The following is a 13,271-nucleotide window of genomic DNA, read 5'->3' as shown; positions in this document are numbered from 1 at the left end:
CATCATATCTTATTATTATATTATTATATTATCGAATTTTTAATTAACCAAATTTAAATTAATTGGTGAAGTTTGAGATAAAATTATCATTATATCCTAAATTAATTCACAACAAAATCAAATTTATAAAACAAATTAGTCATTTTATATAACCTTATATTTTCTTAGCCATTATATTTTTTCTTATTAATCAAAATGATATTAAATTTGTAAACTTTGGTTTTTATTTACGAAAATGCAACACTCCGGTAAAATTGATCAGTATTTGTTGCGTTTTAGTGACTATTTATTTATGAAAACACTATATGTTTTGTATTTTTAATTATACAATTTTTCTTTGTTTTTTCTTAAAAAAATACTGACTTTATAATCACGCAACGCATGCACGAGAATACTAATATATATATATAATATATATATATATAAAAATATATGTACACGTACAATAAAATTAGACATAGCGTTATATCTTATTTTTAAAATTATAAAATTATTTTAATTAATATATTAAAATATATTTAAAATAATTTTATAATTTAAAAAACAAACATGTAACGTGATCAACCCCTACGTTGTATGTAAACTTTATTCACTTGAAATACACGACTACACGAGTGGTGTTTGTTTCAGGAATCTTACGAGTTACAGCGGACAAAAATTAATCTACCATTAATGATACATGTTACTGACAATTAATGGAATCTACGAACAGAAGTGATTAGATTCTTTAATTTGAAGGTATTACTCATCGTAAATATCTTCATTTTATTTATTTTTTGATCATTACAAATCATCCATTTTGAATCTTACAAAATAAACAAAATAAATAAAAATCAATAGTTAATTTAAAACTGACAATTTATGTGGCACGTGTACATAAAATGCAAAAACTAAATAAAAATATTCATGGAGACTAAACGCGCAGGAAAAGCACCTTTTCTCATTCTAGTGCATGGTGTCCAATATTGACCCGAACATTATTATTAATTTTAACCTCAATTTTTGACTCCCACCCATTTTTGGTATTGGAATACGCTGACTCTTCCAAAAGACTACAAGAAATGGCATATATATATATATATATATATATATATATATATATATATATATATATATATATAATTATACAATACTAACACATGCATACTTCTAATTTAATATTAATACAATCAACTTTATATTAAATACATAGTTTAGGACCCCAAATCTCCTATATATAACACACCATATTCTTTCAACAAAGACATCATAAGCATATAATTTTTGCCAAACCCACAAAGCTTTTAGAGGAGTGAAAGCACCCAAATTTTAGTCTTTTGTCAACGTACCAAAAAACTCCCCACTTTGGAGCCAAATCAACTGAATTCTCCTCCAAATCTGTGGCTTCACTTCTTTATACACAAGAACAACTTCACATCCAAGCCAATTTTCAGCACCAGGTATATATCACTAATTATTGTTCAACTTGGTTAATTCATACGTTGCATTCGAAAATTACCTTTTAATTATTTGATGCATATATATTTTTTTCACATGAAAAGTTGCGAATATTTGCAAAATCGAGTGCTGCTAAAGATAAGAACATATTTGGAAATATGGGTATATATGGCTCATCGATCCAAGGCATGCATGAGCATGAATGAAACTTGCTAGATCATGTATGTGCCGTTGCTAACAATTTGTTTAGTTCCTTGTGCTTGTCAACTTCAGTAACTAAACTCCACGCAAAATACATTCTACGCTACGTGCTTTGCTTAAAACGGTGAAAAAATGAAACGTCCGAAACATTGTGTAAAAAAAAAAAACATCATGTAAAAATTGAACTAATATTAAATCAAGCCAAAGCACCATCTTTTTTCCATATAAATTTCAGCTATAAAACATGCAATGTTATTAATTAGTATTTCTGATCAAGTAACTTTAACTTTTGCAGGTTAGGGATAATAATTAAAAAAGTGAAATATCATGTGGAGACTCAAGATTGCTGAAGGAGTTGACAGTCCTTACCTTTACAGCACCAACAATTATGTGGGCCGGCAGACGTGGGAGTTCGACCCGAATTACGGGTCACCGGAGCTCCGGCGAGAAGCGGAGGATGCCCGTCGGCAGTTTTGGGACAACCGGGATAAGGTCAAGCCTAGCAGTGATCTCTTGTGGAGGATTCAGGTTCAACCCGAATTCTTGTTCATTGATGCATGCTAGTAGCTAGCAAGTACATGCACCTTGTATATTGCGTGTGTTGATTTAATTGAAATTTCATATTCAATTTTCCAGAGAAAAAACAGAGCCATGACTAGATTCCACAACTCATGATAATATATATGAAATGCGCTTTAATTTAATTTTCCACGTTCTAGTAAACTAAATAAAAAAAGAAGTCAATTAGAGCCTGCGTGAAAAGAATTTCAAACAACATATTCGGCAAATTGTTCACATCTATTTTATTATAATACTTTTGTTTAATCATCAAATTTTGTTCATCAATCAGTTCCTGCATGAGAAGAATTTCAAAAAAACAAAAAATAGATAATACTTTTGTTTAATCATCAAATTTTGTTCATCAGTTCCTGCATGAGAAGAATTTCAAACAACAAATTCCCCAAGTGAAGGTAGGAGATGATGAAGACATAACTTACGAGGCGACCACCGACACGCTGCGTAGAGCCGTCCACTTCTTCTCAGCGTTGCAAGCCAGCGACGGTCACTGGCCGGCCGAAAATGCCGGTCCCTTGTTCTTTCTTCCACCTCTTGTAAGTCTCCTGTCACATGTTAATTTGGTCACATGCAGATCAAGAGTACCATATATATATATGTACATATATTTCTTGCAAAACATATAATTTGTATTAAAGACTAGTTGGTAAAATGTTGATATGCAGGTCATGATCCTTTATATTACCGGCCATCTCAACTCTGTTTTCCCATTAGAACATCGTAAAGAAATTCTACGTTACATATATTGTCACCAGGTCTGAATTATTATTATTATCTTCTCTATACAATGAAACAGTAACTCAACTAACGAAATTATAAATTCATTTTCTTGATAGTTAAATTAATGGTCTCCATGTAATTAATTCCAATCTGCAGAATGTAGATGGTGGCTGGGGTCTACACATAGAAGGCCACAGCACGATGTTCTGCACTGCACTTAGTTACATTTGTATGCGTATACTCGGAGAAGGACCAGATGGTGGGGAAAACAAAGCGTGTGCAAAAGCAAGAAAATGGATACTCGATCATGGAACCGTTACGGCTATACCTTCTTGGGGAAAAACATGGCTTTCTGTATGTTACATTACTCTAATGTTGCAATAACTTGTGTCTTTCTAGATTGACTTACATATTCTTAATTAGGATCGAAATAACGTTTTATTATTCTTTCGTGTAGATACTAGGATTATTTGACTGGTCTGGAAGCAATCCAATGCCGCCTGAGTTTTGGCTTCTCCCTTCTTTTCTCCCTATGCATCCAGGTATGGACATACAATATACACAAATATATAAACATGTACAAACATACATACGTATATGCGCGTTCCGTAGTACTCATTATGTGATTATTGTATGCCTTTTCTCAACTAAAATGCAGCGAATATGTGGTGCTATTGCCGAATGGTATACATGCCAATGTCTTATTTATACGGCAAGAGATTTGTAGGACCTATCACTCCCCTCATTTTAGAGTTAAGAGAAGAATTATATGATCAGCCCTATGAACAAATCAACTGGAGAAGCGTACGGCATCGCTGTGCAAAGGTAAATCATTGATCACTCATGCATCTTCTTTCTTACTTCTAGCTAGGCCTTTTACTTGAAAGCAAGTTTCTAAATTTTAAACCTTAATGCAGGAGGATCTGTATTATCCTCACCCGTTAATACAAGATCTGATATGGGACAGCTGCTACGTATTAACCGAGCCTTTCTTGACTCGCTGGCCATTCAACAAGTTAAGAGAAAAGGCTCTCCAAGTGACTATGAAGCACATCCATTATGAAGATGAAAATAGCAGATACATCACAATCGGATGTGTCGAAAAGGTGTTGTGTATGTTGGCTTGTTGGGTTGAGGATCCAAATGGAGACTATTTCAAGAAACATCTTGCTAGAATCCCTGACTATATTTGGGTTGCTGAAGATGGCATGAAAATGCAGGTAATTCAGTAATTTTCTAGGCACCAAACATGACATTTTCAAGATTTAAATGGATGGATATATATTTGAAAAGGGAAAATTGTGATTTGAAATACAGAGTTTTGGAAGTCAAGAATGGGATACAGGTTTCGCAATTCAAGCGTTGTTAGCTAGTAATATGAGAGACGAAATAGGCGAGACTTTAAAGAAAGGGCATGATTTCATCAAGAAATCCCAGGTATTTATAATCCTAGTCAGGTTTTCTGAATCAATAATGTGTTGATGTAGTTGAACTGGGATGCTGATCACATTGAACATGCAGGTGAAAGAAGATCCTTCGGGCGACTTTAAAAGTATGTACCGCCATATTTCTAAAGGGTCGTGGACATTTTCGGATCAAGATCATGGATGGCAAGTATCAGATTGTACTGCTGAAGGATTGAAGGTATCCATCCTTGTTTGTAAAGATAAAAGATAGATTCTTGGAAACTAAGTCCTTATTTGTTCAACGTTTTTCTTGTTTCCATTTTGTTAGTGCTGCCTTCTCTTCGCTTTGATGCCTCCAGAAATTGTGGGAGATAAAATGGAAGCTCAAGAACTGTACAATGCTGTAAACATATTGATTTCTCTGCAGAGCAAAAATGGCGGTTTAGCGGCATGGGAGCCGGCAGGCGCCTCAGACTGGTTGGAGGTATATATTCTTGATCAAAACGAAGAAACCAGCTCCAAAAAACATGTTCTTGTGATAGATTCTATTGATTTCTTGCAACATGAATCCATATAATTTTTTTCCCCCCGATTCCACAGGTGCTCAATCCTACCGAGTTCTTCGCTGATATTGTTATAGAGCATGAGTAAGATTCATCTCAATATATCCCATTAGCCCTTTTAGTAATTTCTTTGAGTAACATATGTTTGATTGATTCAAACTACAATCTTAGTTAATGAGATTTTCGATACATATAGGTATGTTGAGTGCACTTCATCAGCAATCCAAGCTCTTGTCCTGTTCAAGAAGATGTATCCCGAGCACAGGAAGAAAGAAATAGAGAACTGCATCAGCAAGGCCGTCGGATACCTCGAAAGTATTCAAAGGCCTGACGGATCGTGGTATAAATTTTTCGCCCTTTGATTCTGTGGGATGTCGACGAAACTCCCTGATAAGTGAATATTTTACAAACTCATGTTGTGTAATTATGTTAATCGGTTTCTGTCCTCAATTTGTTTTGTCGAAAAGGTATGGAAACTGGGGTGTTTGCTTTACATATGGCTCTTGGTTTGCACTGGGAGGACTTGCTGCTGCTGGTAAAACCTACAATAACTGTTTGGCTGTTCGGAAAGGTGTCGATTTTCTACTAAAAGCACAGAGGGAAGATGGTGGTTGGGGAGAAAGCTACCTCTCTTGCCCAAACAAGGTAAAAGACGACAAGATTTTCGCGTGAACATCGAGAGTTCTACTTCTGGTGTAACATACACTCACTTGTAATCAAGTGTCAGATTCAATATCTAATGTGATGTAATATATGAAAATAGGTGTATGTGCCATTGGAACACAACCGGTCCAACTTGGTGCACACTGCTTGGGCTCTGATGGGTCTAATCCACTCAGGCCAGGTTAGACTCTCACTTGCTACAAATTCCCATTTAGAAACCAAATTTTATAAGTATGTCACAAAAAATTGAATAGTACTACTCTCTTGTCATAACTAAATAACAGGCCGAGCGAGATCCGACGCCTCTCCACCGCGGAGCAAAGCTTCTGATAAACTCTCAGCTGGAAAATGGAGATTTCCCACAGCAAGAAATCACTGGAGTTTTCATGAAAAACTGCATGTTACATTACGCGGCGTATAGAAACATCTACCCATTGTGGGGTCTTGCTGAATATCGCAATCGGGTTCCACTGCCTTCATCATCATGAACAAACATAGAAAGTGCATTCTCTTTCTTTTTCTTTTTTTTTTTTAAAACTCCCATAAAAATTCAAAAATAATGTGCATAGCTTTTGGTTCTTTTGTTTATTGCAAGTTATGTTTCTCAATGGCCTGTATATGAGCACTGCTGATTGTAGTTGTAATAGCAATTCTCGGATGTCCCATGTTCATGTATGACTTTGTTCTGTAACGTGTTAAATATAAGTTTATCAATGTGGTGTCTTCCTAAAGTTTGGGATCACTAAAAGAATCATCGTCAATTAATCTTATGTTTCAGTTAATACATAAGCTTATAATCAGTTAATGTGAATGAATAATTCATTCAATTGTAGCATCTGTCACTGTTCATAATAATAATAATATACAATAAACAACAACAAAAAATCAGAATAAACGAGAGAAACTGGAAAAAAAATTAAGAATTTCATAATAACTACAAGGGACAAAACTATGTTGTACCTTGGTCGGCCAACCAGCTAAACGCTTATATTTCTATGTATTGACTTATTGACTAATTGGGAAATATAACCTTTTCAATTTTTTTCCTTTATTTTGTTTTTGCATTTGCCTTGTATTTGAAGGTCATTTTGCAAATTTTTTTTTAAAGAAGGTCATAAATCAAAAAATTTGGTTGACTAAGATCATTTTTCAAACTCTCCCCATAATCCACTAATTTTCTAGGAAGACTTTTCAATCTTGTGCTCCTGGTCTTCTCTTCAATGGCCATATTCGTATCAATAATCTTCATTGTGTAATAATGTGTGCAATTTAAAAAATGCATTTGAGACGATTTTTTATCATTTAAAAAATAATGTGTTATATTTGTTTCAAAAATAAATATGTGTTTAGACAACTATTTTATAAAAACCATTTTGCAGTTAAAAAAAATTAAATATGTTTTGATTTTTATCGATGCCTTCAATTCTTAAAAATATAAGAAAAATCATATGATATCAATTGTTCTTTAAAATTATACCTGAAAAACATTTTTTAAAAATATTTTTCAAACACGTTTTACAAAAAATTTTGTCCAAAAACATACTTTAAGATTTTTCACTTATAAAACACTAAAGGTTTTTTTTTTAAAAGTACACTAAATTTAGTAGTATTTTTTTTAATAAATAGTATTCCACCGCGATGCACATGATGATATTATTAAAAAAAATAATTACTATGCAAAATTGTATAGATATTAAAATACAAATAAAAACATTATAAATTATATATACAATCAACAAAATTTTTTTTATTTCACATATTATGAAAAATCCCTTTAAATACAATATTGATCGTCGAATTTTTGTTGTAACTATCACTATCACATATCAAAATTTTTAAACCTTTAGAATTTGTAACTCTGAATATAGCGATATACAACCGATCATGACTAAAAACGGTTTTTTTTTTTTTTTTTCAAAAGAAGTCCATAAAGATTGACCGTAACTCAGTTGGAAATACCAAAAATTTTCAAGCAAATTCAATCAAATCTAAAATTAACACGACTATAAAGCGTCCACCTTGTCAAACCGATTTGGTTTTTTTATCATTATTATTTTATTATATAATAAAATTATAAATATTAAAAGCATTTAATCATATTAAAATCATTCCAATTTAAAAACATAATCAAATTTTATTTAAATAAGATAATTATGTGCCATTTGTTCACAAATTAAAATTTAGTAGTAGTTCAATCCATGTGGATTGAGTCGTTTCTCTCAATCACATTCCAAAAAATATCTCAAACCAATTTGAATTTAGCACAATTTCATGTGAATTAATTCCCCAAATCCCAATAGACCATAAATATTGTAGATATTTGCTCGGGCATGTGTAAATATGCTTTGGTTGTACAAATATGGTTGTGAGGTTGTGTTTATTCTCTGTTTCAATGTATTGAAAGTATACAAAAAAATTAATGACTATCTTGTAAATAATTCCTTAGTCATACATATATATTTCAATTTTCAATAACTCCTCAGTCATACATATATATTTCAATTTTCAGGTAAGATCTTTTAAAATTTTTATGCAATTTCAATAAATACTTATTGAATGTATGAATATTTAATATTTTTAATGAAGTTTTTTAAACTCTAAAATACATAATAAGATTATTATTTATAGTACTTGTATATTTTCCAACTTTTAAATAAATTATTATTATATATGTACTTAATTTATGGTTGAGTTGTATAAACATGCTCGAGTTATGCAATATGGTTGGGTTGTGTAAATATGGTAGACGTTGGGTTACGTGTTTATTCTCTCTTTCAATGTATTGAAACTCTAAAAAATATTTAATGATTGTGTTGTGAATAAACTTTAAAATTTTCTAGATAAAATTGCCTTTTAAATTTTTTACGCAATTTCATTATATAATTATTGAATGTATGCTTATTTATAGTACTTGTATATTTTCGAATTTTAAATATTATATATGTACTTAAATTTATAAATATTAAATATATACTTAATTTATTTTCCTTTTAAATATTGTCTTTCAATCTTTATCATATATTTCTAAATTCTTATGCAACTACCATTCATAATTATTGGTTGTATAATTATTTGTAGCAAATATTTATTACGTGTACAAAGAAAATGAATAATTTCGATTCAGGCTTGCTTAATTCTAAAAAATATATTCAAACAATCGTTGCTTAATTTAATGTTGTTCTTGGAATTTGTTATCGCTATCAACTAAGTCTTGAAAAAGTTATATTTTAATGAATTAATAAATAAGAACGAAAAAGAAACTTGTTTCTAAACTTTACTTTTCCAACTATTTTCTTATATCAGGGCGAGAAAGTTAACAAGCACATGTATTTGACACGAACAAGTAATGAATATAGGCAGGCAGCAGCTATTGACATATTTTTTATTTTTTTTTGGATGTAAGCTATTGACATTTATTTGCATGCATGATTATTCTAATAATGGAATCATCCCATTTTGGACTTGTTGGTACACACTAGTCAAATCAATTACCCAGCTTGTTACCTCATCTTGTATATTACAAGTTATAACCAACTCTATCTACTGAAAGCTCTATCGCAAATTATTAATTCGATTAAACTTTTTAAAGTCAAGATTAAATGAGGAAAGAAGAGTTATCCAATCAAATTCTTAACCCAAAATTCTGATGCAACAAACAGAAGATTGCGAAATTTAGGTGGAGATTAGTTTAATGAACAAAATATTAAGAAAAAAGTTAGATGCACAACCAAGGTTCTAAAAAACAGGAACAGTGACGAAATTGTCTAGAGTAAAATGTAATTTGTATTATGTCAGCTAATACATTTAACGTTTTTTATTTTAAAAAAACTTATATCATTAAATATTTATCCTTTTAAATAAAATTTTAAAGTTCAAAATATTAAAAAATAACAATTTAACTAAAAATTTGTTTTTCACGTTTTTTTGCGCTTTTTCACTCTTTTTTGCGTTTGATTAACCAAAAGATTGACAATTTTTTCACGCTTTTGCCAAAAACAAAGTTTTTTTCTCATACTTCATGCTTAAGCGACATTTTTTTACGTTTTTTAGAACAATTGTGCGTAACAAATGTTACACACATGGTTAAACACGTGTGTAACTTTTTATTATACATATAACATAACTCATATATTTAACATCGCGACTTCCATTTCGTCTCAAAACTTAAACTATAATGTACAAGACATCATGCAAACGTTCTTTGGTGGAATGTTATTGTTAGAGATCTAAGAGACTACACACATAACACAGAGTGTATTCAAGTTTAAGCAGTAATATCCAAATCATGATCCGAGTTCGACCGAAACCGGATAATTATCAATACAATCACACCATGGATTAGCCTTGCATTCTTGAGGAGGTATTTCCCTCAGAGCTCTCCAAACTGCGCTGTTACATTTGAAACCCGACCCGAACGCAATCTGCCACACGCGATTCCCTTTAAAGACCCTGCCTTTAGCTTCAGTATAGGCCAATTCATACCACAATGAGCTGCTAGAAGTGTTCCCGAACCGATGCAGGGTCATCCTGGATGGCTCCATGTGCCATTCCGTGAGCTGCAGGTTCTTCTGGACCGCGTCCAGCACCGCCCTCCCGCCCGCGTGGATGCAGAAGTGCTCGAAAGCTAGCTTGAAATCGGGTATATAAGGCCTCACCTTAGCACCCACGAGCTTCCTCTTCAGTAAAGTGACCAGAAACATCAGCTGCTCTGTAAATGGTAATACTAGAGGGCCTAATGTGGTTATGTTCGTCTTCAAAGCGTCGCCCGCGACCGCCATCAACTCGCGGTCTAACGACACCCCTACCGTCCCCTTTTCGTCTTCTCTCTGGTAGACACAGTCGTAGCTGTTGTCGTCCGCGCCTTTGTGGGTTCGGACGGTGTGCACGAGCTGATACTTGGAGCGTCTTCTGTCTCGGGTCTTGTTCGATAACAGGATCGCGGCGCCGCCCATTCGGAAGATGCAGTTGCAGAGCAACATGGAGCGGTCGTTTCCGAAGTACCAATTGAGTGTGATGTTTTCTGTGCTCACCACGACTGCGTAAGTGTTGGGTGTCGTCTGGAGTAGGTGCCTGGCGAGGTCTAAGGATATAAGCCCCGCGCTGCATCCCATTCCTCCAAGATTGAAGCTTTTGATGTCAGCTCTGAGCTTGTAATGGTTGACGATCATGGAGGAAAGAGATGGGGTTGGATTGAATAAGCTGCAGTTCACTACAAGAATCCCAACATCCTCTGGCTTGATTCCTGTTTTCTTGAACAGAGTATCCAATGCACCGAACATGACAGCCTCCGTCTCCGAGCGAGCTTCTTTCATCGACAGATTAGGCGGGCGGGACGTGATTCCTCTCGGGAAATACGTCTCATCGCCAAGTCCGGAACGACGAGATATTTTTCTCTGGAAGTCGATCGACTCTTGTTCGAAGGCGCCACTCTCTTCTGTCATCTTCAGAAACGAATCCACGGACAACTTGCGTTCATCCTCCGGCTTGTAGCATGCAAAATCGACCAGATATACCGGCCTCGGCCTTTTGGCCCAGTAGATCCCCAACAAGAAAATCAACACATTCGAACCGATCAGCACCGTGGCAGTGTCGAAAAGTAGCGTTTGAGTCATCCACATGTCAGAGAAGAGGCTAAACGTTAGGCCGGTGAGGTGTATGGAGGTGGCTATGAACAAAGGCACGAGTAGGAAGACCAAAAGGAGAGTACTGACGGGGTTGCATGAATAGCCATAGCCTAATTTCACATACTTCAACTTCACCGATTTCAAGAAATCAGGCAGTTTTCGCCGAATTTTGATGACCATGGAGGAAGAATCCTTGAATTCGACGTCCGCCATCAGCCTCTCCTCCTCCATCTCTATGGTATTCATTTCTCCGCCCCTCCCCATTGTCGTGTATATATAAAGAATCAGAAGGGTCTTAATCTGAGTAAAGAGCTAATGAAGTGAACTTTATGCAAGATCACATATCGGTGAAGACATTAATAAAGTGTAGGATAGCTAGACTGAAGATGTAGTCCATTTTATTGGTTCAAAGTGTGTAGGAAGAAAGTAGATGCAGAGAGAGATAGCTCAACAACCACCTCAAGTAGAGGAAATCAGAGGAATGGAAAGAAAACGTTTGAATGAATGGAAAGAAAACGTTTGAATAATAGTGGAGAGGAAAAAATAAAATAAAAAATAGCCAATCTGCCAACCAAATTATAGGTATTGTTGTTAAACGATGTGGGGTTGTTCACCAAGTGGCCATGTGAGAAATTAAGAAGCAAACGTGAATCTGTTTGGTTTATATTCGGTTCGATTTTCGATTCAGTTATCAAAACCTACCCAATCTCAGCCCGGATTGTGGCTCTGGTCTTGGTCACGAAAAACTCAGAAGGGGGACAAGGACACCCCTGGATTGTTGTCATGACCTGTCTGTAAGGTTTTACTTTCAAGTGTGAATGCCAGCAAGAACATAAAAATGAAAAAGATACAGCATGTGCCCATGTTCATAGAAAAAGAGATCTTGTGTACTCTTTCTTTCTGGCAGCAGAGGAATCAATCAAATCAAACATGCATAAAAACAGGATTCAAAAGAAACCCACCCAAAAATCTTGATAATATGAAACAGAAATCACCAAATTTCGCATATATTATTATCATTCTCACAAGCAAGCTACATGTTAAACTTCCTACGTCCACTCGATTAAGTTGTGAGTTATATATATGGACTTGGACAATCTTCTCCTTAATTCACTTATCATAGATCAGACTCATCGTCATGTGTTAACTGTTGACTCCAGAGGTTCATTCTTGGACGTGGGTGGACAATTCTCTCCCGTTCAACTAGTTTTTGGAGTTGAGTTAGGCAGTTTGTTCGGAAACGGGAGATGGGATGGAGAAAACACACAATTAATCCGCAATTAAGAGTGAATCCCAGTCACGCAAATGAATCGATCAACTAAACCGCCACCTACTGGTACCCACTAAATAATCTAGCGATGGGCTAATCTGTCCCTTTTAACATTGAATTATCAGGTGGTCCACAAATTGCGGTGATCTTGCTAGGAAAATTCAACGATGCAAGCTGTACAATGTAATCGAAAAGGACACATTTGGCCACAAGCCAAGTCGACCGAACACATCGCCAAAAATCCCACATGATTTTTGATGTTTCGTGTTGCATTTCCCAAACAGATGCGCATCGTCTGTTGACGAATTAATTTTGAAAACTGGTTGCAGAAAGAATTATTCCTTTGAGTAGAAATGGAATTGGATGATAGAGCCCAAGATATTGACTTTTCTGCAGCAAACGTCGAAAAGTCTTGCACTGTGGCGGCGACACCATGGGCCACTACACAATCTATTCAAAGACCTGCAAAATATAGCCCACCACACCATCTTTAGCCCCTTGAGCTATTTTAATTTCGTGTTACTCAATTTTATGATACGAGTCTCTTGTTCGATTTAATTTTGATTTTATTATGTCAAAAGTATTTTAATTTTAGTTAAACTTAACTTCGAAAATAATACAATTTCTGTAATAAAACCGTGACTCAACCCTCAAATAAATATTCTTCTAAAATATTCCCTTCTTATTTTATTTACATTATCTATTTATTTGCATATTTATTAAAATACCGATACAATCAAATAATTATGAAGTTAAGAACTTGACTAGCTATAATAAACTAATTGATTCAAATAAGTTTATAAAAAAGGGA

The 13,271-nt window shown here is 34.3% G+C and overlaps 2 protein-coding genes across 3 annotated transcripts; one reads left to right on the top strand and one right to left on the bottom strand.

The window, feature by feature from the left end:
* The first annotated feature begins 1,231 nt into the window (after positions 1–1,231).
* LOC140859975 (beta-amyrin synthase 2) lies at positions 1,232–6,280 on the top strand. Of its 2 annotated transcripts, XM_073262679.1 has the most exons (16): positions 1,232–1,439; positions 1,934–2,166; positions 2,565–2,750; positions 2,880–2,969; positions 3,091–3,288; positions 3,392–3,476; positions 3,593–3,759; positions 3,852–4,154; positions 4,252–4,371; positions 4,456–4,578; positions 4,669–4,824; positions 4,941–4,987; positions 5,100–5,243; positions 5,371–5,548; positions 5,667–5,747; positions 5,851–6,280. In XM_073262679.1, exons 2-16 carry the CDS (start codon positions 1,966–1,968, stop codon positions 6,052–6,054), a joined length of 2,283 nt encoding a protein of 760 aa, XP_073118780.1. In that variant the 5' UTR covers positions 1,232–1,439; positions 1,934–1,965; the 3' UTR covers positions 6,055–6,280. The 2 variants fall into 2 exon arrangements, with proteins under 2 accessions (XP_073118780.1, XP_073118779.1); XM_073262678.1 differs by lacking the exon at positions 1,232–1,439 and having other exon boundaries at positions 1,787–2,166.
* Positions 6,281–9,695: 3,415 nt separating this feature from the next.
* LOC140859976 (3-ketoacyl-CoA synthase 1-like) lies at positions 9,696–12,497 on the bottom strand. The gene has a single exon (XM_073262681.1). It carries the CDS (start codon positions 11,452–11,454, stop codon positions 9,850–9,852), a length of 1,605 nt encoding a protein of 534 aa, XP_073118782.1. The 5' UTR covers positions 11,455–12,497; the 3' UTR covers positions 9,696–9,849.
* Between the last annotated feature and the right edge of the window lie 774 nt (positions 12,498–13,271).

The sequence above is a fragment of the Henckelia pumila genome, chromosome 4, assembly GCF_033568475.1.
Source record: "Henckelia pumila isolate YLH828 chromosome 4, ASM3356847v2, whole genome shotgun sequence".
NCBI lineage: Eukaryota > Viridiplantae > Streptophyta > Magnoliopsida > Lamiales > Gesneriaceae > Henckelia > Henckelia pumila.
This window is presented reverse-complemented; position numbering and strand designations above follow the sequence as displayed.

Coding starts and splice junctions, on each gene's coding strand:
- LOC140859975 (XM_073262679.1), top strand. CDS start 1,966: ATGTGGAGACTCAAGATTGCTGAAGGAGTTGACAGTCCTTACCTTTAC. Junction 2,751..2,879: donor TGTTCTTTCTTCCACCTCTT/GTAAGTCTCCTG, acceptor GTTGATATGCAG/GTCATGATCCTTTATATTAC. Junction 4,825..4,940: donor GCGCCTCAGACTGGTTGGAG/GTATATATTCTT, acceptor CCGATTCCACAG/GTGCTCAATCCTACCGAGTT.
- LOC140859976 (XM_073262681.1), bottom strand. CDS start 11,454: ATGGGGAGGGGCGGAGAAATGAATACCATAGAGATGGAGGAGGAGAGG.